Genomic DNA, 27,326 nt, shown 5'->3' on the forward strand with positions numbered 1-27,326 from the left:
GTGGGCTTATCCCACAGGCAAGCACAGGGCTGGGCTCTGGCCTGGGCTCCGGGTCCAGACTCTCTGCTAGGAGGAAGGAAACGTCTGCTTTGGCTATCGCTTCAGTCACACCCTGCAAAACTGGCGGCCAGTTACCAGAAGGGTGAACACGGTGGGGCTTCCGTTAGACACCAAAGAGGTGGGACAGTCTCCCTTCACTCTGGAGATGGAGCGGCCTCTGATCGGGAAAACAGGGCCCGTCTGTCAGGCCTCCTGTAAACCAGCAGCCTCATTTCCCTAACACTCTGCGGGGTGTGTGTGTGTGTGTTGGGGGGGGCGGGGGGCGTGCAGGGCTTACTCTGCTGTCTGCAGGGATGGGACTCCTTCTAGACCAGCCGTGGGCAAACTACGGCCCGCGGGCTGGATCCGGCCCGTTTGAAATGAATAAAACTAAAAAAAAAAAAAGACCGTACCCTTTTATGTAATGATGTTTACTTTGAATTTATATTAGTTCACACAAACACTCCATCCATGCTTTTGTTCCGGCCCTCCGGTCCATATTAAGAACCCATTGTGGCCCTCGAGTCAAAAAGCTTGCCCACCCCTGTTCTAGACCCTGACCCTGGCGGAGCAGCCTGCCTCCAGGTGGGAAGGGAGTGGCCTTGGCTCAGCCCTGTGCTCTGAGGAGCAGGAGGGAGGAGGCCGCAGGACAGGGTGTTGCCTGGGAGCCATATGCAGGGGAAGCAGGTTTTATTGAGAGAATGGGCTGGCTGGAAGGAGGGTCCAGCAAGGATTCAGGTGGGCCCCTGCTGTAAAGTAACTGGCTAAGAGTGGGCAGGGTCTTGATTAACAGCCTTCTCTTTGGGTTTGGAAACCTTCCTGGGAGACTGAGTGCAAGTTGCCCGTGACTGTGCACGGCTCTGTGTGTGCTGCCTCAACGGCTCCAGTGGGCCTGAGTGAAGGGGACTCAGGAGACAGGGAGGGGGGTGGGAGGGAGAAGACAGGACGGCAGGGGAGGAGGACAGATGTGCTGGTCCGGGGCACACTCCTGCCCACAGGACCCTCCTTGCCCTTCCTTTGCGAGCATTTCATGAGCCTCCTGTGTGCCAGGCACTGTGCCGATGCCCTCAGACCTGGCATCCTCCTGACTCGGAGTGTGATATCAACTCTTCCCAGGGCTGCCAGGACGCATTAAAGGGCCACGCTAACCCAAATCCAACAACGCTGTGGGGAGCGTGACTCTGCAAGGGCAGCCTCCGTCCACCTGTTGGTTGGCCCTGGGCCTGCACTTGCCCGCAGCCATACCCACAATGCCCCTGTGGCTGCCTGTGAGGCTTCCCCTCTGTGACACAGGTGGAGACAAGAGGGGAGCCTACTCTTATGCAAGGAGCTCCCCTTTTCCTCCCACCACCTCTGGCAGCTGGGTCTGGCCTCATGTTCCTCCTCATCCTAACCCTCACCAGGTCTTGTCTCCACCCCTCAGGAGCCTCCTCCTCACCCAGGATGCCCAGCACACAGGAGCCCTGGGCAGTGCTGGCCACACAGAGAGCACCCCAAATGGGGAGGGCTTCAGTCAGAGGCCATACAACCATGGGACTCCTACCTTGGGGTCAAGGTCAAACAAAATCAGGCAAAATGACCCCGGTGGCTCCTGCCAGCTTCAAGACTTGAGAAGCCGTAGTTAGTGACTTCTTAGTTAATTATTTCTTAATTAATAACAAACCGAACACTGCAGCAGTAGGCAAGCTAATGAAATAAACGAGGCTAATCTGTTAACTACACCCAAGTAGCACATGATCGGAGGGGAGTCGCGGGCATTTCCACTCCATCCCAGAGCAGAGACAGGAAGTAGGCATGATGCTCCCGGGCTTCAGCCAGCGCTCCCGCTGGGCCCCGCAGACCCAGGACTCGGCTGCCTCACGTCCTTTCCTCACCACAGCGCAGCCTGGGCTGTTGGTTCCCCAAACACAACGGTTTCACCCCCACTGTCGCTTCCCATGAGCTCAGAATAGGAGATGCCATCTGTCACCTTTGGGATGTCATATGTCCACTGTGACTTGCAAACAGGTTTACCACCACGAGGCGCTGGGAGGAAGGCGGGCGTGAGTCAGTCGGCCTCCCGAAGCGCAGGACCCACAGCTCGCAGAGTCCCGGCAGGAATCCCAGCAGCCGGCGTTTCTCCGCGTGGGAAGCCCAGGGCCTCTCTCCAGCCCCGAAGGGCTTGCTTGTTCCGGGAGGACAGAGTGGCCCTCAGGACAGAGCGCGTGTGGAATGGGAGAGCTTGCCTGTGCCGGAGGGGAGGTGGCCCTCCACCAGCGGGGCAGCCGGGGTGGCTTCCTGGGTCATGCCGCCGTGAGGGGGCCGGCTCCCAAACCTGCCACTCCGGCCACACACCAGCCGCTTTTCATCCAGCAGGGACAGGTGGTATTCACACAGGTCGATCAGCGAGGCCACCTGCTGGTGCAGGGGCAGCATCTTGAACTTCCTCTGAGCCAGGTAAAAGAAAGCCTCTACGAAGGCCTGCAGGCACATCCCTGTGGGGAAGAGACCAGTGTCAGCAGGTGTACGACAGCTGCCCCGACTCCAGTCACTAGCACTTCCCACCAGAGTTCCCATTCTGGAAACGAAACAGGGCTCAATCACAGGCTCCCACCCACCACACGCCCAGCTGGGCATATACAACCATTGGCAGATTTGATCCTTTAAGCAACCCTATGCAGTAGGTTTAATTAGCCCCATTTTACAGATGAGAAAACGAAGTTTCAGAGAGGTGGGGAGACCTGGGCCAAGTCCTCTGGGTAGGAAGTGGTGGAGTTGGGATTTAAGCCTAGTCCAAAGCTGTAGCCCTCTGCACCACCAAAAAATGTTCCTGTTAAAAGCCAGGCCCTGACTTTGATTCCACCGGACGGGAGACAGTTACTCAGGTCAGCCCAATCAGATGGCAATGTTTCACATCTGGATAGAGGTGCTGGCTTTGTGGGTGTGTGTATTTGTCGAAAGTCATCAACTTGGACCTTAAGATGTGTGCATTTGGCTGTATGTAAATTTTACCTCAAAAAGTAAAATACAACTGACCCCTTCTCTCTACCCAAAACTATATTCTGCATCATATTAATAGTAGTCCCCTCTGTGCTCCTGGAATGTCCTTTCTTACTTCTTGGGATCTGAGCTCAAAATCACTTGCTCAGAGACCTTCCCTGGCTCCCAGCTTAGACCCGGCCCACACAGCTGCCTGCACTTCCCTTTGGAGCACACACCACGGCTTGGGCAGTGCTCGTCTGTGTGGCTCTTTGACACTCTGCCTTCCTTGCTGGCTGTGAGCCCCAGCTCACCACTGCACCTCCAGTCCCAGGCACCCAAAGGCGCTCCATATCGTCATGCTGAATGAATGAGCGAGTTGGTTCTAGGCACTTTACAGACATTATCACTAATCCTTACAATGCCTTTTCGAGATCAGTATTATGCTCCCCTTTACAGACGAGGAAACTGACTCAGAAAGGTTGAGTAACTTCCTTAAGGTTACACAGCACAGAACAGTGGCCTGGAAATTCAAATTCTGACTCCCAATTCGTTTAACTAAGTTGTGCTGCCTGAAGGGTTCTGAGTCTTCCGAATGTCCAAGTGAAAATGAACCCATGACCCAAATTCATGGGATTCCCTGGGCTCCTGGGGGAAGGTGACACGAGGCTGGACCGAATCTGATCTGAGGTGGTGCCCAAGACCCTGCAGTGTTTGAGATGAGGCTGGCGCTGCCTCTGCTGGCATACACCTTCCCAGTGGCCTTGCTTCTGGCTCAGAGGCATTATTCACCTGCTTCTGCCACCACAGGTGGAGCCAGGTCACAGATGGAGTTTGTAAATACTGGGTTCCATGTGGACCCTGGGATCTGAGAGCTCTTTTCGCCTTGGGAACCTGCGCTGAGCAGTTGTTCTGTCTCTTTCCGAGTCCACAAGGCTCCTTTGCTCGGCTTCTTTCGACTCCCGATGTGCTGCACGCCCCCTGCTCTGCTTGGCCCTGACAGGAGGAGTTGACAATGAGAACAATAACCCGGTGTAAAAGCCTGTAATGTACACAGAGGGCTGGTGGGACAGAGGCAGGGAATCCAGAGGCAGACGCTTCCTAATCACCGAGTCTGGGGCCAGGGCTCTCCTAGGAAGTGTGTGCCTGCCTGCGCGTGTGTGTGCCTGCCTGCGCGTGTGTCACTGCAGGCGGGAGAGTCAGGCGCATGCGGAGTGGAAGAGGTCGGGTCCAGAGCCAGAGAAGCCCAGTGCCGCCCCAGCCCCCAACTTCCCTGCTTGTGGTCTAAACAGCACTCCCCAAAGTGTGGTCTGCAGCCTGGTGCCACGTCCAGGAACTGCGAGTCCCGGCCCTGACAAGATAAGGAGCGCGGGCCAGAATGTAAATCCCCTTCTCATCCATCACCTTGTTTAGTTCAGCTGGCAGCATCCTGAGGCAAGTTTCCCAACAAAGGCAGCAGCACGTGTTGGCATGCTGGCTCAGCCTCTTGTTCGGGGCTGTGAGGAGCAGTTCGTGGACGGCGCCTGTGAGCAGCTCGGGTCCACACAGCCCTCCCGGCTTCAACATGCGTGCCGGGCGCCACAATCCTGTCAAACGCAGATCTGAGGTGGCGCCCAAGACCCTGCATTCCTGACAAGCTCCCATGATGCCCGGCTGCTGGCCCTTGGAGCACGCTCTGAGCAGCAAGAGCTGAGCGCCTGCTACTCAGCAAATATTTGTTTCCTCCCCTTAATTGAAGGCAGACAGTGATTAGAGCTATAATGCACAGAAAAAATACACCGAGGACCTTTCCCAGGGAAAAATGCATGGCTAAATGATTTGGAAGAAATTCTTAAACGAGAAGTAGGATTTAATGTTATACTAGGTTTGCTTGTCTATATTTTCTGATTTTCTGTAGTAAACACATATGCAATTCTAAAATATGCCATGGAAAACTCTAGAGTTTGGAAAGAGGGGGTGCAAGGGCCGCTGCTTTTAATTATGAGCCCTTTGCTACTATTTAAATTAGAAGTTATGCACTTGTATTACTTTGAAAAAAATACAATGTAAGCTTTCTGCATGTATGTCCTACTTTGACATCTATTAACTAATATATATGTGGAAAACAGACGAGGAAGTAAAGGGGAATGGGATATTACTGAAGTCGGAGGTCAGGTGCCGGCAGAGTTCGGTTCTGGTGGGGTCTCTTCCTGGCCTGCAGTCGGCCGCCTCTCACTGTGTCCTCAATGGCAGAGAGTGAGCCAGCTCTCTGGTCTCTCTTCTTATATGGACACAGTCCCCTCAGATCAGAGCCCCGGCCTTATGACCTCATTTCACCTTCATTACTTCCTTAGAGACCGGTCTCCAAATACAGTCACACTGGGGTTAGGGTTTCAACATATGGACTTGGCAGGGACACAGTCAAGCCCACAGCACCCCAGCATGCTCAGCTCTGTTGAGGTGCAACCCAGCTGGGGACACTCTCCTACCACTGGCCAAGTCTCTAAAATGACCTGAGCCATTCAGCAGAAATATAAGTAATCCTACCCTCTTCCCTGCTCCCCTCTCCCCCTGAAGACCCCTCGCAGCTCTGATCAGAGTTGGAAGCATGTCTTTGGTAACATTGCTTTAGTGACCCGTTACAGTAAAAGTAATGAAAGGAAACAATAACAGTGAATATTTATTGAGCCCTCATTAAGTGCACGGCCCTGGGCTAAGTGTGGTTATTTAACTTAATTCCACAGAAACCTTATGAAGCAGGTAGGTGGAAGCATCAAACTCAAACCCGTTTCACATTAGAGGTTCGTCAAAGTCACACATAGCTGATAGGCGGCAGACCCAAGGACCGCTATCTTGCCCTCTTTACTCCACGGCTGCGAGGAGTGTTAATTCCAGTTGCGGAGAAGAAAGAGACACCCTCCTTGCAGCGCGTGAGGGATGGCCTCCTCTGTGGGCTGCCAGCAGCAAGGCGCAGTCAGGCCTGCCGGGCTCTGCACAAGGCTGTCCCCACCTGCCTCCCACGCCCCAAGATAAGCTGCTGAGTATTTTTTTGAAACTCCATTTGGGCTGACGGATGTCGCTGGAGCAAGCGGCCTTTGAAACGTTCCAGTTGTAGCCGTACGCACGTCTCTCACCCGAGACGGCCACTTGGATATTGGGATGCGGCCCCTGACAGAAGATGGCCTCATTCTGTCAATCCGGCGGGGGAGGGCGGGGGAGGGCGGGCCCACAGGCTCCTCTGGCTCCAGTCCTCCCCTCTCCACTCCCAGGGAGGGGTCCCGCACCCAGCTTAGTGACAGCCCTGGTGGCTGCTCTCTGATAATCCCATCGTCTATTTTGGGGCTTAAAGATGGAAACAAGAATAATACCTACAAGTGCACAGCACTTGCCAATTTATAAAGAATATCCATTTCCTTATCTGGCCCTCAGAGCAATGCTTGGAAGACGATGTTACTGCAAGTGCTCCCCATTTACAGTTGAGGAACACAGACCCAGACAGGCAAGCGGCTTGTCACGGCCCCCTAAGTGGGCGAGGCAGCACTTACACCCACATCCATCTGACTCCCAGGCCCAGCCATTTGCCTACATCTGACATCCACGAATTATCATATAGTTCACAGGGCACATTTGCATATGTGAGATAATTAAATCATTGTCGGCTGCCGGAGATACTACCCCAGACTGACTAGGAGAGGTTTCTTTTCCTCTCGAACACACTAAGCTCCTTGCTAGGGCTTCTGTTTCACGGCGCTGGTGTGCTGGGCTCGGGCAGCTCTTTCCAGTCCCTTCTCTCTCCCAGCCTTAAATCTCTTTCCCATTCCTCACCCAGAATAGACGTTTCTGTCTCACAGTGTGAGCCTAAATGTGTAAATACACAGCTTTCCATTTGGAAGCGTCGGTAGGAAATAAAGCTGAGCGATCTTGACTAGAATTAGCTCAGTGATTCCTCTCCGTGCGGTGGAATGTTCCCCACAAGAGCGATCTGCGAAGGCGGCGTGACTCCGGGTGGTTAATCACCAGCCTCCCAGTCCGCTCGCCACTCCTGGGCACCCCCAGCCTGGCTCCTGGGCGGCTGCGGGGGGTGTCTCGAGGAACTGCATGGGGACAGCCAACCTGGGCATGCCCTGTGAGGTGGCATTCAGGTCTGTGGAACAGTGACTGGCAGTCTGACGGGCTGGGCTGGATCCCAACTCTGCTACTTACTAGCTGTCTAGTCTCTAGCGAGTCCTTTCACCTCTCAAGGTCTCTGTTTCTTTGTCTGTAAAGTGGGGACTGTACTGCCTGCCCCTTTTACAAGGCACTGCCCAGAATAGCCCAATACATGCTTTAAAATAGCAGTGGCACCACCGCCCGTCGCCCCCACTCTGCACCCTCCCCTCACAGCGACTGCCCGCAGTGCTCTCAGGACACCAGTTTACCCTTCGATGCAGGGAGCTGGCTGCTTGTCTCCACACGTGACTGTGGCGAAGCCAGGGGGCCTTTGCCTCCCTCTCCAGCTCTCACAGAGCGGGCTCTCAGCAAGTGTCCACAGGATGAATGAGCCCACGGACTGGGCCACAGGAGGAAACCCTGCAGGGAGGTCAGATCTTTGCGCCTGTGCACTGCGTGGCTGTGAGCAGTTCCCTCCAGCTCCTGGCCTCACTTCTCCCCTCTAAAATGAGCGGCAGCCTGGGCGATTTCTCTGGATTCCAGAAGCACTGGGAGTGATGGCAGCTACTGAATGTTTTAAAAATGGTAACTAAAATCACACACCACCTTTACTGAGGACGCTCTGCCCGCCAGGACGCTCACGGTGCATTTTCCCTGTGCGTGCTCATTTCATCTCACGGCAACCTGAGCAGCCCAGCCACTCGCCCAGGGTCACACTTCCCTCGCCCAAGGTCACAGTGTTGGAGAGTGGTGGGGCTGGGACGCCATCACTGCTCCTCATGGCCTCTCCCCACACCAGGCGGGAAACCTCCCAACAGCCCATCTTCCAAGAGAAGAAAGGGAGAGCTCGGCACAGAAGTCCCATTCTCACAGTCACAGTGTTTGAGCGTCACCTTTGTCCTTGGCTAGATGGAAAAATTAATAAGGGTCAGGAAGGAACCATAAGCAGACTTTGCAGAAAACCATTACCCCCCAGAGGCCTGCAGCACCAATAACAAACATAATCAAAGACAAAGGCAGCTGCTCCATCATTTCATTGACCACAGGTCACACCATTGCACCAGACTGCCCCAGAGGTCCAGTCCCATCCAGCGTCACCCCTGATTCCACACGGCGTGGACACAAGTCCCTAAGTCGTGATCTGGGAAGACAGTCTAAGGCAGTGATGGCGAACCTTTTGAGCTCGGCGTGTCAGCATTTTGAAAAACCCTAACTTAACTCTGGTGCCGTGTCACATATAGACATTTTTTGATATTTGCAACCATAGTAAAACAAAGATTTATATTTTTGATATTTATTTTATATATTTAAATGCCATTTAACAAAGAAAAATCAACCAAAAAAATGAGTTCGCGTGTCACTTCTGACACGCGTGTCATAGGTTCGCCATCACTGGTCTAAGGACTGGTCACCACTTCCTGCAACTTCTTCGTGCTATTCCAGACGCTTCTTGTGGGTGGGATTAATGGCTCCAACGGGACCTTCTGAGGCTCAACACTCACTCCTCAGCAAGTGGTCAAAATCTCTGGCTCAAAAAGGACTTTGAAGATCACACAATCCAGACCTTACATGATAATAATAACACCAAAAACGACAAGAATGAATAAGAGCAGCTGGCATACGGTGCATGCTTGGTACATACCAGGCACTGCGGCGAGCTCTTTGGGACCCTCTCAGGTAATTCTCTAAACGAAATCTGGGTGGTAGGTGCATTTATGATCCCCACCCCATTTCACCCTTTGGTTGTTCACCTGTGTTTAATGACATATGGAAGCATTGCTTTTGTCTTGGCTGGCCCTGCAGGCTTCGGGGGTGCAGGGAGGTAGAGACATTCTCCCCGAGTCCCAGACTGGAGGTGGTGGTGGGATTTGAACCCAGGCTCTGTGAGTCTGCCCTCACAGTGTCAGGTTTACTCAGAGAGGCAGGGAAGAAGCCGTAAATCGTGAGTTGGCAAAACTGACTCTAGCACTTTGTCTAGCTTCCCGTAGTTTCCGTGAGATTCGCAGCCACGGTTGCCCTCCCTGACACTGCAAACAACGGTCATCTAGCCCACACGTGGCCATCTCCAGTGTGGGGTGCCCAGCACGTCCCCAGGAGGCCCCTTCTCGCTGTGTGCGCTCTACCTTGGAGCTGACATGTGCAAAGCCTCCCCACTGGGCTGCTTTCCCATAGAGCAAATCTCACCTTCCCCACAATGGCCTGGCTCTGGAGGATTTGTAAGGCAGCAGCCCGGGGATTAATACCACCTGACCTCCCGTCAGGTGGATGTGGGGGTGGGGGTAGGGGGATGCAAGCCCTTGTGTGGAAGGGAAGGGGACACAGGGAGGGGAGAGAGGGCTGTGGAACTGGGGAGCAGAGTGTTAGAATGCAAAGGAGAAGCCTGGAATTTCCTGGGAGAGGCAGGCAAGCATACAGAGCCCTAAGGAAGGAGAGGTAGGCAATCTGGAGTCAGTGCCTGCTGCCCCATCTCCTCAGTCTCTTCCCTTCTCCTGGATCGTGCCCATCAGCCATCAGATACACCCTGGGTCCTGCATTGTTGAAGCAGCGGCCTTGACAGGGAATCTCACTGGGCATTTGATCACTGCTCCCTGATCAGCCAAATTTCCCAGAGAGATGCTGGCACACAGCTGTCTCCACAGCCTTCCTCCTCTCATTGGGGGGGGCGGGCATTCGAGATCCCTCCACCAACTGCTTTTGCCAAAAGACTGGGAACTGTCCCTTCCTTTCCTCTTAGCTCGCTCTCTCCGCAGCATTTATTAAAGTCAGTGGACACCTCCCTTCTTGAAAAATTCTCTCCTCGCTCTCTGACACCCCACTGGCCTGCTTTTCCTTGTACATTGGGGCCTTGACTTACGAGTGTCCCGACTAACGAGTTTTTCGAGATAGGAGCCGTCTCTCGGCCGATTTTTTGCTTTGAGTTGCGAGCTAAAATTCGGGTTACGAACCAGCTTCAGATACCCCACCACTAGTTGGCGCAGCGAACATCACAGTGAACGCCACAACATCAGCCCAGCATCACGTGTCTCACTCGTTCACTTTTGATTTGACATACGAGTAATTTGAGTTACGAGCTCCGTCACGGAACGAATTAAACTCGTAAGTCAAGGCCCCACTGTAGCTTCCTGGGAACTCTGGCTCAGGCTCACCTGTCCTCTGCGGGCTTCTCTCTGCTTCACCTGGCCCAGGCCCAGCTTCTCTTCTCTCTTCCTGTCCTTCATTCCCTAGGCTTTAAATAGCCATGCCTCCAGTCCTTATTTCCAGGCCAGACTGATCCTCCTCCCACCCCCCAACTGGGATATCTCATTAGCATCTCAAAAAGCCCCTAAGAAATAAATTTCATGGTCTTCCCTTCCCAATCCTACTTTTTTTAAAAATATATTTTATTGATTTTTTACAGAGAGGAAGGGAGAGAGATAGAGAGTTAGAAACATCGATGAGAGAGAAACACCGATCAGCTGCCTCCTGCACATCTCCTACTGGGGATGTGCCCGCAACCCAGGCACATGCCCCCGACCGGAACCGAACCTGGGACCCTTCAGTCCGCAGGCCGACGCTCTATCCACTGAGCCAAACCAGTTTCGGCCCTACTTTTTCTTAAATCCTACCCATTTCAATAAATAAAATCCTGCTTAAGCCAGAAATCCAAGAACCATTGTTGAAACTCCTCCCCCAACATCCAGAGTACTTCACACCCTTGCTCTTCATCTCCACCATCACCATCACCACCACACCCACCCACAGTGAGAGAGGCCATCCCTCCTCTCAGCTTCCTTGCAGCCTCCTCGCTGGTGTCCCCGCTCCCACCCTGCCCCCTTCCTACCAGCATCCAGAGCACCTTTTAGAAGCAGGAACCAAGCCAGGGATTCTCCTGCTTTAAGCTGCCCCACAACATTCGGAACACAATCCATATTCCTTAGCCTGCTCTGAGCCTGCTTCTGCAGCGCCCCAAACCCAGTGCACCCCCTTGTCCTGGGAGCCCCCCTATGTTTAATGTCTGTGCCCCCTCCCACTGCTGTCTTTCATTACCTAGAAGCTGCCGCACACTTTCCCAGCGGGGGCTCTGGTCAGGGGCCGTCCCTCTGCCAGACACCCTTTCCCTGATCTCCACCTGGTTTGCACGTAGATCTCAGCTCCCTGACCCACCTCCTAATATAAATCAGGCCTTCTCTGCTATTCTCCTTAAAAACAGAGTTATTTTATTTCATAGAATTCATTACATGTGCTTCTGTGTTTAATGTCTGTCCGTCTCTGCTCCTAGATGTCAGGGGCCTGGGGCCTGGGTACTGGTCACTGCACATCCCATCACTACTAGTGCCTGCCATGTGGTCAGCTGACTAACTGATGTCAGCTGACTGAATGAAATTGATCTGTGTAGCGCACGGCACGAGGTAGGTGTTTGACGAATGTCAATTCTCTCCTCCCTTCCCTACTTTGGGTCACTGACAGATTTTGTGAGCAAGCCTTCAGCATCCATTTAGGATAGGACCCAGGCTTTGTATCACAGAGGCCTAAGGTCAAACCCAGATCTGCTAGTGGACCTTGGCTCATTTTGGGAGCCTCAGCTCTTACCTACCCTGCCTGGCTCTTGCTAAGAGGGGGAAGGTGAGGGAGGTTTCAGTGAGAAAACATAGAGGGAAGGGGCCCCATGTGGTGACCAGCCCATGGAAGACGCCCTGTAAATGTGACCTTTCTCACTGTCTTTAAGCCATCAGAGGGGCTAGGCCTGGCAGAGAAATGTCTACTGCTGGGGACGGAGGCTCAGAATCTCCATCCACTGCAGCTGTTCTTCGTTTCCCAAATAGTCCAGCTGGGGGCAGTTAGACCACCTTCTCACCCAGCAAAGGCAGCGCTGCCTTGCTCCCTCTGCCTGCCCCAGTGAACTGGCTGGGCCTTCTGGGATTCACAGGAGACCAGCCAGGAGCCCTGGAGGTGGACTGAGCCCTGTCCTTAGGAGAGACCCCTTTGAGGAGCTCTGAGGAACCGGCCTGTCACTTGGAGAGGTGAGGGGAGGCAGATCAGTGTCAAAAATAAGACAGAGAGGTGGGTTTCGACTTGACTCACATTAAGAATGTCACTTTAGAGTACAAATGAGAGAAGAGAAATGCTCTTTTATGCGGGAGTTTATTTTTGTCACTTTGTCAGCGAGAAATTGCAGCCCTGAGGGCATTGGAGCTGCACAGAATTACCCAAAACATTAACATGCAAATTGCCTTCTTTAGAGAAGGTAATTTTATTAGTGCAGGAAAACGTTTCTCTCCCTGTACTCACTTCAGGAGCAGGGCTGTCTGGGACAAGGGGACCGCTGCAAATGGAGAGTTAGGGAGAGTCCCGAGCTTGGTTAGGATTCTATTACCTCCTCTACTTGGGACCATGCGAGAAACACACTACAGTGCCACCGCTGGTTACCAGGGGTGCACCGAGTGTAGTGGGCAAGTGACTTGTTCAAGATCATACAGCATCAATGGCCGAAGAAGGGGTAGAGTTGAGGTTGTGTGCCTGTGTCTCAGTTAACCAGGTGAGCAACAGGGAACCCTTAGGATCCAGGAAATAGCTACTCTGAGAATAAAGGACCCAATGAGATGCCATCCATCTACTCATTCACTTATTCACTCACTCACTCACTCACTCACTCACCCACTCATGCATTCCTTCAATAAAGCTTTCATGGTGCTAGGTAGGCCCTGGGCCCCAGACATGAATCAGGCACGAGCATCACCAGCTCAGCAGACCTTGAGGGCAGGTGCAGAGGGGATTCGGACTTCTGCAAACACCTGTGACCCAGCAAGGTAAGATCTATTCCGGGGGCCAGGAACCCACAGAGCACAGAAGAGGGCATGACTGACCGGAAGGAGGGAGAGGGGCCTGGAAGCTTCACAAAGGTCTCACATGTGGACACTGTCCAGGCCATCAAGATAGAGGATGGCATTGCAGGCAGGGCGATGTGTCTGACCAGAGGCACAGACGGAAGCGTGTTGGCCAGGCCAGAGCGGCCTGTGGCTGCTGCACAGGGTGTGTGGGAGGTGAGTGGGGCAAGGCTGGGGGCTGGGGTGGCAGAAGGTGAACAGGAGGCTGGCCAGGCCAGTCTCAAGGCTGAAGAACTCTGATTTTATTCTGTACGGCCTGTTCAGAACAAAACCACGTTCCCTTGAGACTTCAGGAGGGAGGGGGTGTCCCAGGCCCCGGAGTGCCAAAGCGACAGAAGGTTGTATGAGGCTGCGCTTATATAAGCTTGCTCCTCCCTTCACAGAATCAATCTGTGGGGAAGTGTGGGCAGAGATACCCACCTGCTACCGAGAAAAAAGCACCGCAGTCATGTAAGGTCTCATGAACAGTCCAGGTGTGCTCCCTTCCCCAGCAGGCTGCCATCCTGTGCCCTGAGCCGGACGGCAGCTGCACCTTATGACTGTGGTGGGGTACAGGGAACTGCTCCCACAGCTCTGGGGGCTGCCTTTTAGGGAAGCAAAGGGAAACTGAGGCCATTTCAAGTACACATGGAGCTGTTGTGGTATACTCAAGGGGTGTACTCTATCTCAGGGTTTCTCGACCTCAACCCCTTTCAGATTTGAGGCCAGAGGACTCTTTATTGTGGGGTTTGCCCTGTACATTACATGATGTTTTGCAGCATCCCTGGCCTCTACTCACTAGATCCCAGTAGCAACCTCCTTCCCCAGTTGTGACAACCAAAAATGTCTCTAGACATGGCCAAATGTCCCATAGGGAAGGGGCAAAATTGCCCCCAGTTGAGAACCACTGGTTTATCTAGACCCCAGGGAATACATGGAGGTCAAGGACACCCAGTCATGGAAGTCTCCCAAGTCCTCCAGTGGAATGTTGGGCACCCCAAGGGCACGACCTACTTTCTCTCCTCTCCATGGGATGAAGGATGAGCAGAGTGTAGTTTTCATCACAAACTTGTATACTGATTATCTAAAAAAGAAATGTGTGATTTACTTCTTAGAAAGATCTAGGAAACAGAGCAGGGAGGGAAGGTAGAAAGCCAATGAACAGCAGGTGGTTCTCCCATTAACTCGCCAGGGTCTCAGAGTCCCTCATCTGTGAAGTACGGGCATTGTAATAAATGATTTCTAAGGCCTTTCTGGTTTTAAATACTACAATTCTATGGCAGTAAGATGAACACACATTGGAGAATGCTACCAGTGAGTACTGGAGTTGGCCCCATGAGAGAGATGGTGAACTATGGGCTGGGTAAGGCTCTGTCTTGGCTAAATTGACCATCTACTTGACTAGAGACAGCGACCTGATCAGATAGCTCATGAGGTTCTCTCTTCATTCTCAGGTTTAATGATTAAACCCAGATTTCACCAGAAATTCCATGGAAAATCTCTGAAAGGGTTTGTATGTTGAACACTTCTGGAATGCTTGTGATTTGTGCAGCTTTTCACAGGCCATTAGAATTTAAAGACAAAGAATTGTGGTTCAGAAACATTTCTGAAAGTCACAGTCCAGGAAGAATCTGTGATTTAATTACAAGGTTATAGAGTGTTTTCTCTCCGCAGTACTCTACCACCACATCACCAGGGCTCCAATATAACAACAGTGGATTACAACTGAGTGGGCTGCATGACAAAGACTCTATTTAAAAAGGAGTTTTTGGGAAACCCAAAGGCAAGAGGGAGAGAAAATAAACCAAGGAAACAAAAGCCTCTGGCATCCACAGCTGCAGCAAACATTGAGTTCAGCCCAGCTTCCAGCCAGGTTAACATAAAGCCTCACATTAAAAGCCTGATTGCCTTAGTTTCTAGTTAGTACCAGATATATCAAGTCCAGCTCTCAACAAAAAGTTACAAGGCCTGCTAAAAGGCAAGAATAAGCATGGTCTGAAGAGACACAGTGAGCATCAGAACTGGACTCACATATGATATAGATGTTGGAATATTATCTGATGGGAAATTAAAAATAAAGATAATTAATATGTAAGGACTCTAATGGAGAAAATAGGCAATGTTCAAGAACAGACGGGGAATGTAGGTAAGAGATGGAAACACTAAGGAAGAATCAAAAGCAAATGCTAGAAATAAAAACACCATAAAAGAAATGAAGAATGCCCACAATGGACTTCCAGTAGACTGGACATGGCCAGAGAAAGAATCAGTCAGGCTGGAGATATGTCAATGGAAACATCACACACTGAACTGCAAAGAGAAAAAAAGAATGCAAAAAAGGAGAATGTCCAGGAACAGTGGGACAATGACAAAAGGTGTAATATACGTGTAATGGGAATACCAGAAGGAGAAGGAGAAAGATTATATAAAGGAATAATGGCTGAGAAGTTTCCAAAATTAATGACAGACCCCAGAAAAGGAATAAGTGAAGGCAAGATAAAATCTTTTAATTTTTCTTATTCTTCATTGATCTAATAGGTTACTGTTCAAAGTAATAATAGAAACAATGGCCAAACCGGTTTGGCTCAGTGGATAGAGCGTCAGCCTGCGGACTGAAGGGTCCCGGGTTCGATTCCGGTCAAGGGCATGTACCTGGGTTGCGGGCACATCCCCAGTGGGAGATGTGCAGGAGGCAGCTGATCGATGTTTCTAACTCTCTATCTCTCTCCCTTCCTCTCTGTAAAAAATCAATAAAATATATTTAAAAAAAATAATAGAAACAATGTATTGGGTGATAATATTTTAGGAATAAATGAAATGAATACTATCAACATTGTGAGGGCAGGAGGGAACAAATGGGAATAGTCTATCATAAGGCACCTGCACTGTCTGTGAAATGGCATAGTGTTATTTAAAAATGGACTTATTAGCTAAAAAATGCATTGTAAACGCTAGGACAACAAATGAATTTTAAAAAAAGAAATATAATTGATATGTTAACAAAGAAAAAAATGGAATAATATAAAATGCTCAATTAAAACTAGAGATGACAGAAAAGAAGGGAAGATTGAAAAAAAAAGCAATGAACAAATGCAACAAGTAGAGAGCAGTTGTAAACATGGTAGCTGTTAACCCAACTATATCAATAATTACTTTAAATCGAATGCTTTAAATATATCAATTAAAAGACAAAAATTCTTTTTTAATTGGGGTGGATAAAAAACAAAACAAAACTCAACTACAAGTGGCTTATAAGAAACCTACCTTAAACATAGACATAGATTAAAAAGTAAAGAGATGGAGAAAGACAGATCATGCTAACATCAGCCAAAAAGAAAGTTGGAGTCGCTTTATTCATTTCAAAGCGGACTGCAGAACAAGGAAAATTATCTGGGATAAAGGTGGGCATTACATAATAATCAAGGGTCAAAATACATATAAAATTGATAGAACTGCACGGAAAATAGACAAATCCACTATCATAGCTGGAGATTTCAACACTCCTCCATCAGTAATTGACAGATCCAGCAGGCAGAAAATCGGTAAGGAGAGAGTTGAACTGAATGGCACCATCAATCAACTGGATCTAATTGACATTTCTAAAACACTTCATCCAACTAGAGCAGTATACACATGGAACATTCACAAGACACTACATTCTGGGCCATAAAACACACCTTAACAAATTTAATAGAATAAAAATCTCAAACTTTGTTCTCCTACCACAATGGAATTAAACTAGAGCTCAACAACAGAAAGTGAACGGGACAGTCCCAAAGTATTTGGAGATTAAATAGTACATGTCTAAACGACATATGGGTCAAAAATAAGTCTCAAGAGAAATCTTAAAATATTTTGAACTAAATAAATATAAAAATAGAACTTACTGAATTTTGTGGGATGCAGTGAAAGCAGTGCTTAGAGGGAAATTTATAGCATTGAATGCATATATTTTAGATATTTAAATCAATCATCTGAGCTTCCACCTTAGGAAACTAGAAAAAGAAGAGCAAATTAAATCCAAAGTAGGCAGAAGAAAAGAAATAATAAAAATTACAGTATAAATCAATGACATGAAAAACAGGAACTCAATAGAGAAAATGAATTAACATAAAAGGTGCGTCTCTGAAAAGATCAATAAAATTGATAACCTGTAGTCAGGCAACCCAAAAAATAAAAAAAAGATGATTTACTAGACTATTAATTAGTAATTTAAAATTACTAACATCAGAAATGAAAGAGAGCATCACTCCTGATCCTGTGAACATTAAAAATAAAAGAATATTATGAATAACTCTATGCCCACAAATTTAGTAACTTAAGATGAAATGGTCCAATTTTTTGAGAGATGCAATTTACTAAAACTCACACAAGGAGAAACAGATAATCTGAATAGGCTTATGTATCCATTAAAGAAATTTAATGAACAATTAATAACTTTCCAAAAAAGAAAGCACTAGGCCCTGATGACTTCACCGATAAATTCTACCCAATATTTAAGAAAGAAACAGTACAAATTCTCTGCAAACTCTCCCAGAGTACAGAAGCAGAGGGGAACACATCCTAATTCATTTCATGAGGCCAGCATACGCTGATATCAGAACCAGATAATGGCATTTCCAGAAAGGAAAACTACAGATCAATATCTCTTATAAACAAAAAGCAAAAATCCTCAACAAAATGTTAGCAAATTGAACCCAACAATGTATAAAAAGAATTCTATACCATGACCAGTGGGGTTTGTTCTAGGCATGCAAGGCTGCCTGAACATTCAAAAGTCAAATGATGTAATCTTTCACAACAACAGGCTGAAGGAGAAAAGTCATAGGCCCACAATGATGGATGCAGGAAAAGCATTTGACAAAATCCAACACCCAACCATGATTTTAAAGCAGCAACCAGCCAAACAAACAAACAACAAAAATACCTCTCAGCAAACTAGGAATGGGGGGAACTCCTCCAGTTGATAAAGAATATCTACAACACACTACACACTTGTTAGATTGGCCAAATCAAAAAACCTGACAATACTACGCGCTGACAGGATGTGGCGCAACAGAACTCCCAATGATTCCTGGTGGGAATGTGAAATGGTAAGGCCACTTTGAAGACTGGGAATTTCTTAAAAAGCTAAACATGGTTTTAACATACAATCCAGCAATCAATCATGTTTCTAGGTATTTGCCCACAGTTGTTTAAAATTTATGTTCACTCAAATCCTGCAAACGAATGTTTACAGTAGCTTTTTTCATAATCACCAAAAATCAGAAGCAACCAGATGTCCTTCAGTAGGTGAATGGATTAAAAAACTGTAGTGCATCCATCCCAGGGACTATGGTTCAGAAATACCACACACAGCTCTGCCCAACGCTTAGGGATGCCCCAATCACCGATTGGGCTCTTGGGCCTGGGGACATTTTTGGATTGACATGGTCCTTCCACGTCAGGAGCTTGTGACTATTGTCACTTCCCCAGGCAGCATAGCATGGAGGTTCCGGACCCAGTGCCTGCTCTGCCCCCAAGCACCTCTTTACCCCCCTGAGCCTTGGTTTCCTCCTCCCTAAATGGAGTCCTGTGGATAAGACTGAGCCCACGGGAGTATGAACAAATGGACTGGAAAACTGTTTTGTAATCTGTAAACCATACGCATATGCCAGGACAACGATGGTGGTTCAAACAAAGAGAAAAAGAGCTCCCGCTTCCTTCCTTCCTTCCTAAATCCTTACAACAAGGCAAAGTGGATGTCACCTGTTCTGCTTTAAGAGAAACTGCAGCTCCCAGAGCTGAAGTGCCCCCCCTTGGGGCTCCCGGAGAGAGATGCGGGGTATTGAACAGCCCGTCTGACTCTGTTGCTCATGCTTTCCCCACAACACTCCATATTGCCGCCGCTATTCCTGCAAGATCTGGAAAGGGTAAGCAGCAAGTCTGAGAAAAGGGGACTGCTGCATAAAAAGCCATTCCTGTTTTCTTTCTCTCTTTTTCGGGCCCTGAGGCCAGACAGTGGGCGGGGCTCCTGGTCCCTGCATCCTGGAGGTGACGAGAGGATGATGAAGAGCAGGCGCTGGCCTGCCGAAGGGGCTGTGGTGTGAACACAGGGCTCCTGGCGGTCCTCACCAAGGGAAGCGGAATTACAGAAAGTGCAGCCTGCCGCTAACGGCTGAAGAGAAGTGTCTGTGCGAGGGAGAGGGAGCTGGCGTTTCTCTTGGCTCACTTGCTTTTATTAAAATAGTTCTGACACCGACTATTTGGTAAGCGTGTAGGGCGCACATCCAGAGAGGCCCATCTGACTCCGAGATGATTTCAAGGCTGAAGAATGTCACTTGTGCCAGACACGTCGTGTGAGGCGCTGCGTGCAACCTGCCTAGTTATCCTTGGCCCCCGAATTTCAGAGGGAGGGGACGTCCATGTGTGTGCATAAGCAACGCTGTGCTAAACATTCCAAGTAAAAATACTTTCAAATATTTCAGTACCTCGTTAACCAAATACATTTCAGTGGGGCTCATTCCAGCTAATGAAAATATAGGAGGCAGGCGATCTGAAGTCCACTGAGGAAATTTGTGGAGAAATAGTAACACGACTCAGACACCCACAAGATCAGCTCATTGTTGGGGTCTAACGCCTCCTCCACTGGACTTGGGTTTGTTGTGCACCTACTGTGTGCCAGGCACAGCGTCAGGCTTAAGGTGGGAATAGTTTTTCTTCATGGAGGTTAGTCCAGCTCAAGGGGCAGATACCACACTCTGATTCCAGGGTTGAATTAGTGCCGTGATCTGTGTGGTCAAGGAGCAGGGCTGGATGCTGTTGGAGCCATGGGAAGGGGGACTGGCCCAGCTGGAGGGCTGAGGAAGGCTCCTTGAGGCGACAGTGTGCAAGGGCAGGGGTTTCCTGCACAGCCAAGTGCCTGCAGTGGAGGACCTCCAAGGTGGCCAGCCACCTGGCGGGAGAGAGTGTGTGGGGGGCTACCGATGGCCTGTGAGTGGGAAGGGGTCCAGTCTGCCAGGCCCCCACTCACTCAGGTGCTCTCCCTGAGCTGGAGTCATGAGACCAGTGACTGCAGGCAGCTGGTGGTCGGCTCTGAATTGAGAGGTGATGTAGAAGAGGGCTGGTGGCCGACATGGTCATCCCAGGGCAGCCAGCAAGTGCCCACCAGTGTGAGAGCAGACATACTGAGGGATGGTAAAACTGGTCTTCAGGGGCCATGGCAGGGCCAGAGAGAGAGAGACTGGTCCTGGCTGTTCAGGCCTGCAGCCCTGAGGCCTCCTCGCTGCATGTCCTGCTGCATCCCAGCCTTCCCGGGCCTCTCAGTCCCCACCGCCCCCACTTGCCTGAGCTGCACCCAGGGGTTCCCATCCTCAGCCACACAGTGCAGGTCAAAGGGGCAGGCAGGCACTAGGCTGTTACAGCAACAGTCCAGCCAAGGCGGGAGGGCAGTCTTGGAGAGAGAGGTGAGGAGAGCCCAGCACTCTGTTGGGCACCAAGGGATGTCTGTTGCCACCTGTCCCATCCCTCTCCCAGGCTGTGAGCATCTCAAGGCAGGCACTTGCTCCTGTTTGCTCCCAACACCTGCAGGCGCCTGGCTTGAGTGGTGTCCAGGATGCACTTCCTGAGAGGGGTGCAGTGAGAGTGACAGGATAGCAACAGTAGCAGCCTCGCTTACTGAACGTTCCCTGCGGCAGACCCTGCTCTGAGTGCTTCCCGCGCCTGTCTCACTTCATCCATGGCAATGATTTCATGATCAGCTCCACTTCACAGAGGGCGAGCACAAGGCCCAGAGGAAGGCACACAACTTGCAGAGGCTACACAGGGAGCAAGTCATGGGGCCCAGGGTCAAAGGCAGGTATGGCAGCTCCCAGAGCCCTGGGCTTTGGTTATATTGCCAGTCAAACAAGGCAGTCCCAGGAGGGAGGGCATGTAGCTCAGGCGTTCTTCAAGCAGTGGAAGACATGTTTCTTATTTGGTCAGTCTATCAGACATTAAACCATGTCACTCTTAGATTTCTCTCTGTGAACAAAGGATGTGAGCATGTGCTCATGTGTGCTGTGCACGCATACAGGTGTCCCTCACTCATGCTCGCATGGGTGGGGGGCGGGGGGACTCTCCAGTCTACTTTTTCTTGCTTTGTAATCTTGTTCCCTTGGTTACTTGGAGGGACCTTTAGCTTATATCTTAAAACAGCAAAACATCTGGCTGCAAAGTGGACACAGTTGTCAGGGGTCAGAAGCCCCGAGACACTGGTCCTGTGTTAGATGCCCAGGTGCTGTGCTCACATGTCCCCTTTGCAAGTGAGATGCTTGTTTCTCAACGAGGACACCGCCGGCCCCTCCTTTCATTGCCCAATCTGGATGCTGTCCTCGTCTCTCCACAGAGAAGTGAGAGGCCACTCGGAAGATTTGAGAGCAGAGTCTCAATGATGAGGAGCAGCTCGTGAGCTCCCACTGGGGATGTGCCCGCAACCCAGGTACATGCCCTTGACCGGAATCGAACCTGGGACCCTTCAGTCTGCAGGCCGACGCTCTATCCACTGAGCCAAACCGGTTTCGGCTCTGCTAGAAATTTTAAAATTGGAAATTGAAATCTTTAATTTTTTTAAATGACAATTACACTGGCTTGTTGGGGAGTGTGAGGTTGCGTATTACTGAATTCCATCAGCTCCTGAATAGTCACTGACAGTCTAACAGGGAGGAAGGCAGCCTGCTGAGGGACCATGAGCACCGGATGCAGGGGAGGGTCCCTTGGGTGGGAGCGGCGGGGAATGGGCTGGTGTCGTGAAGAGCCACCTGTTATATGTGGGTTACTGTCAAGTCTTAGCTCTTGTTTTGGGTGGTGAGTTAGTGAATGCTTATGCCATTATTACAAGTAAGTTAACGAAATAAAAGTAGGCTATGCATGGACCAGGGTGGAAGTATCTCATGAACAAGGATTAGGATTAATCCAATCCTGTGCACCTGGCCCAATGAAACAAAGTCAATAGAAAACAAGCCTATTCAAAGGATGGTCTGAGCTTTAGATTTTATAACATGCATGCTTTTTCCTTCTAGTTCTTTCCCCCGCACTACTCTTTTTACACACCCTTTTTCTTCTTCATTTCAAGGGTAGGTTCATAAAGGTTCAGGAATCGGGTTAACCCCCTGAGTGGGCACTGAAATCTCATCAGGGCAGAAGGAAGGTCTGGGCTGCCTTGTAGAAAGGGGACAGGGCATGAGCACTTGGACACAGCTGATGTGGGCACTGGGTGATGATCTTGTCCAAACTGGCTGGCGTTTTAGACTGGACAAGAAAGGGAGACCCTGTCAAGCAGATCACTGCTACTCTAAACCATGGTCCTCACACTCACATCTCCTGCTTCGGGGATACGGGCATTTTTTTATTTTGACATTGGTCTGCTCATCAGACATTCACTGTGCACCGAGCGAGATCCTCTTGTGTGCTCTGGGCCATGTGCTAGGCCCTCAGGGATACAGGACACATAGTGAGTGCCTTTTCTGGGTCACACATCATGCTAAGTGCTTGATACGTGTTCTCTCTCTTAACCCTCACAGCATCTTTCCTCTGCTGCTTTCCTTTGTTTGTGGCTCTGGCCCTGCCTGATCATATGTGTCAACTGTGCGGCAATGGGCAGGCTGCTCTTGGTTGAAATCCTAGCCTCCCCTCATTAAGTCTCAGGTTTCTCATTTGCCAAATGGGAATAAGAGCCCTATCTCATAATAAGCATTTATAACAAGTATTTTTTATTTCTGCCACATAGTAAATGTTCAGCAAATGGTCTCTATTATTATTCTTTTTCTTGACAGTGGGATCTGTAAATATAATTGCTCTGATATATTTCCATAGGGCCCAATACCCGATAACATGTTCAGTCCCTGCTTGTGAATGAAGGAATGTGTGCCCTTTGAGAATGAGAAACCCCGATCTACCACTCTTCTGGCTTCTTTCTTGTCAGCCCCACAGCGGCTCTGGAACACGGCTCCCACCCCTCTGGCCAGCACTTAACAGAAGCCTGGGCCCAGCACCATGGGGGGAAGGAAGGACCCTCTGGTCTCCTTGCTGACTCGCCCAAAGGAGAACCAGCACTCAACCACATTGCCTTCCTTTGCCACCCAGTACCTTCCCGGATGGTCCTAAGAACGTGGAGGCATCAGAAGCTCCTTCTCTTTGGGAATCAGGGCGTTGGACCAGCCTTCTCAGGAGGCAAGGACTGGGCACCAGCCAGAGACGGCAGTGACCCTGAGGTCACCGCACAGACGGGCTCTCATTCCTGGCTTTCATGCCCAGCCCGCACTACCTCTCCCCCAGACCCTGTCATTTCCTTTCAGGAGCGATGGAAACGGGCACAAGCTCCAGCGTGAAGGAAGGGGAGACAGGCACCCGGACTCCACATCACCTCCCACTCCAGTTCCTTCCTGCACAGGTCTTGTGGGCTGTGAGTCGACCTTTCACCTCCCTGCCTCACAAGCCCCACCCCTCCTGTCAATCACAGGATGAAGCACTCCTGGCGTGGCCCTGGACTGGGGATGGTGTCCTGGGCCCGAGGCCATGCACTGGCTCTGGGTCTTAGACAAGTCGCTTTTGCTCGTGGAGCCTCAGGACCCTCATCTGTAAAATGGGATACGCTCACCCCCTCAAAGGCCTGGTGTGAGGGTTAGCAATGATGTGTGCACCTACAAGATGATCTCAAAACTGTAGCTATTACCATCACTACTCCACACTCTCGGCTGAGGCAGGCGCCAGGCCTGGAGGGTCCCAGCCCGGGATTCTCTTGTCAGAATGCGCTAAAAATAAGTCTTTTCTCATCTCCTTAGCTTGGTCAGCAGACCCCAGAAAGCTGGCAGACCCCAGAAAATCTCTCCATGCCTGTACTGTGGGCACCCCCCATGGATTCCATGTCCAGGGAGCAATTTAAGAGGCAAACAAAACAGGAAAAGCTGCTCAGAATTAACAACGGGCCAGATGGTAATGCTAGTTTGAAGCAATAAAACATGATAAATAGCTTCCTGCGGCAACTCCTGATCAATTTCAATATTTAATAATTCCATTGCCACCCCACCCCCTCAGCTGGCCCCCTCCCCGGGATCCTGCCACCACTCCCCGCATTCAACTCACAGAGCAAACACTTTACTTTCTGAAGGCGTCAGCAAAAGCTGTCTGCTCAACTGTCACACGAGTGCCCTGGCCCCCGAGATGATAATTAATCTGCCTACCCTCCTGTTGCCAGGGAAGCTGCGAGGGACGCCCACTGTGGATTCGCACGGGAGCGCTCACCTTGTGGGTTCAACGAGTGTTGCTATTCCCTGAGGTCTGCTTCTGAATTAAAGCAAGGCTGGGAGCTGGTGGTCATCTTACTCTAGGACCCAGTAGTAGGACAAAGCAACCGAGAAGGGGACAGTGGCAGTGTGGAGTGAGGGCCTGACCCACCAGCTGTGCCTCTGAGCCTCAGTTTCCCTCTCTGTACAATGGAGATTGTAGACCCGTCTCCAGGAGGATTCTAGCCAGGGCTGCACATGTAAAGGGCCCGGCAGAGGGCGTGGCACGTAGGAAACACCCGACAATGGATGGGCAGCTGGGAGCATCATTATCTACTGTGAGGCCAATCAGCAAACGCAGCCTGAGCACCGACCTGCAGGAAGGGCCTGCTGGTCCCTGAGTCAGGAGGCTGCAGCCCAGGGCAGACCACAGGTGTGCGCTGGATCTGGCAGGGAGCACCTGCTGTCAGGCAGCGCACCCCAGATTCTCCCCAAGGGGTGCCTACTAACAAGATTAACTGCCAACAAGGGCTCCAAAGGCTTTCACGCCTCTGACACAGGAGGCCTCAGGCACCCGGAGAGCAGGCGTCGGCACCATTTACAGGAGAAGAAACGGGGATTAGGAGGTGAAATGGCTTTTCAAGTTTACATCCTAGAACAGGCAGAGTCAGTTCCAACCTGGATCTCCCAACCCCATTGCATGTCTTCACCACAAAATCACAGGAGAAAGTTGCTCCCAGGTGCCCCCTCCGCTGCGAGTCCCTTTCGGAGGGAAGCCGGTGCCAAGGGACCGGAGCTGCCAGGTGAGCTGAGCTGAGTTTACTCATCTGTGAAATGAGCCTGGTGATCCCTTCTGCACGGGGACACTTACTGAGGGGTCTGCATGAAAGCACTTTGTAACTTTGTGATGAGGGGTACCAATGTCAGGTATGGTTATTATGACTTTGTAGAAAAACATCCTTTATAAGGAAAAAGATCAGAAACTCATCCACCTAAAGGTGGATCCTTCTAACTGAAGCCTCGACGCCATGTAACCTGGAGGCTCAAGTGGAAACATCTGTGTGGCCTTCAAGGCCTCAGCAGCCCCTGCAACCCCACATCCTCCGCTTCTCCCCTCCCTTCTCGCTCCAGCCCACCTAAGCCACTTGGGGTTCCCAGAGCCTTTCACAGGCAGCACCCCTGCTGGAGGGGTTCTGTCCCACCCTGTGCATCGGCTGATGGCATCATGGCTCTCCCAGACGTCTCCTGTGGGTGTCCCTTACTAGGAGCGCCCCCTGGGTGCCCGAGAGCCTCTCTGTGCTTCCCGCCCACAGCACACATCCCACGGCACTAGTGTGTTCTCATCTGCCTCCCACTCGACAGCAAAGTTTTTCAGGGTGAGAACCAAGCGCTCTTCACTCTGGTCCATCCAGGGCCTGGCCCAGCATGTGCTTGGCGAGTGTGTGCAGAGGGAAGAATAAAAAAACAGGCGACAGAGTAGTCCCAGTATGAATGGAACCAAAGCCTTAAGCAAAAACAAGGGATTCTACTGGGGAATTAGAATTTGGGTGGGCACAGCCTTGTAGCAGACAGTGCCCCTGAACTCAAATTCAGCTCAATCCCTCACGCTGATGGAATAACCTTGACCCTGAAAGGAATAAAAATGTACTGAACTCCCACGGGACATGGTGGAGGCCAGTCACCAGGTACCTGAATCCCGCTGGTCCAGGGTCATGGAGTTCCATCTCCTTGTGATGTCGATGTAGAGGATGTCCACGGCGGCCATAGACAAGCTGCTGCTGCTCAGCTTGCAATTCCTGCAAAAGACGAGAAGGGACACGTCACTGCTGGGCCAAACCCGTCCTGTTCTGTCTTGCGTCCAGGCCTTTGCCTGGGCTGTGTTCCTACACGGTTTTCTCTAATGATCATATCAGGTGCCTGGATGAGACTGGTGCTCCTTATATGACAGGCCTTCCCTTCCCAGGGCTGGAGCTAAGGAAGGGTGCATGGCAGGGAATGGTGGGAGAGAAGGCTGGAAATGTAAGTTGAGATTAGATCATGTGGGCTCCTGTACTGGCTAATTAGGGTTTCAATGGGCTGCAAAGAGCAGTCATCTGTAATGAAGTGTGCCCACCTGTCCCTACACATCCATGTAGGTTTCTGTCTGCTCTGCAGAGGAAATGGGGACTCCACATTCCAAAACACACCCTACACGTGTCTTCCCCTTCCCCTCCGCTGTTCTCTGCAGAGGGAAGGGAAGCCGGGCCTGCAGTGCCGTGTTCTCCGGCCAGTGCCCCACAGCTGACAGAGGCACACTCAGTGACCATGATAACAGCGCGTCATCGGCACCTGTGCAGGTGTCACTGCTGTGCAGAAGTGACCCCCTCCCCCAGGAAACACTCACCAGGAAAGTCCTGGGGCCAAATCTGCAGACAGGGGCTCAAGGCCTCTGTGCTTGACCATCTCAGTCTGTCACCGGAGATTCTACCCGGCCCGAGTCAGCACTGTGAGCCCAGGACTCCCAGAGCAGAATGGCAAGGCTCCCCACACCGTGTTTGGGCTGAGGCAGCATCGCTGAGGACCCCTGATGCTCATTTCTGACTTTAGGGGAGTCACCTGAAAACACAGGAGGAGGGAGAGGGCAGGGCTCTGAGCTCCCCTAGTTTACGAGCAGAGAGGCCAAGAGAGCCAGGTTTTCAGTCTGATGTCAGCAATGGTGCGCCCTGCTGACAAGTCACAAGAGGGTGTTTGGAATCCTCCTCCTCCCCAATTGTGTCTTATTTGTTGTTGTTGTTTTTTTGGTCTGGAAATGTGAGGAGGCAGTCTGGCACACAAAAAAGAGCACGATTTGGGCATTCGACAGATCAGGATTGAAATCCTGCGACTTACTTAAACCTCCAAGCCTTTATTTGTTGGTCTCTAAATGAAGATAATAATACCCGCCCACATGGCTGATGTGAAGATGAGATGAGGAGCCGGCATGGTGCCTGGCACCTGGTTGGTCCATGACAACTCTTGGCTCCCTCTCCATCTCTTTCCCCTTTCTCCTCTCTTCCTCCTGAACTTGAGCCATCTCGGCCTGTGAGAGGTTGCCTACGGCTGACCTTGTGGTGAGTGGCCCTGTCCAGTCTGGAGAAAT

General features: G+C 50.8%; 1 protein-coding gene across 2 annotated transcripts in view; it reads right to left on the minus strand.

Moving 5' to 3' along the window:
- Positions 1 to 517: 517 nt before the first annotated feature.
- Positions 518 to 27,326, minus strand: part of TTLL11 (tubulin tyrosine ligase like 11) — a 212,580-nt gene continuing 185,771 nt past the window's right edge. For both annotated transcript variants that reach the window (XM_014457912.2, XM_023755957.1), the window contains 2 exons: positions 25,898 to 26,004; positions 518 to 2,513 (listed from right to left, as the gene is read on the minus strand). In XM_014457912.2, coding sequence (XP_014313398.2) covers positions 2,230 to 2,513; positions 25,898 to 26,004 — 391 coding nt within the window. In that variant the 3' untranslated portion in view covers positions 518 to 2,229. The remainder of the gene's footprint in view (positions 2,514 to 25,897; positions 26,005 to 27,326) is intronic.

Source organism: Myotis lucifugus, unplaced genomic scaffold, assembly GCF_000147115.1.
Source record: "Myotis lucifugus unplaced genomic scaffold, Myoluc2.0 scaffold_87, whole genome shotgun sequence".
Taxonomy (NCBI): Eukaryota; Metazoa; Chordata; class Mammalia; order Chiroptera; family Vespertilionidae; genus Myotis; species Myotis lucifugus.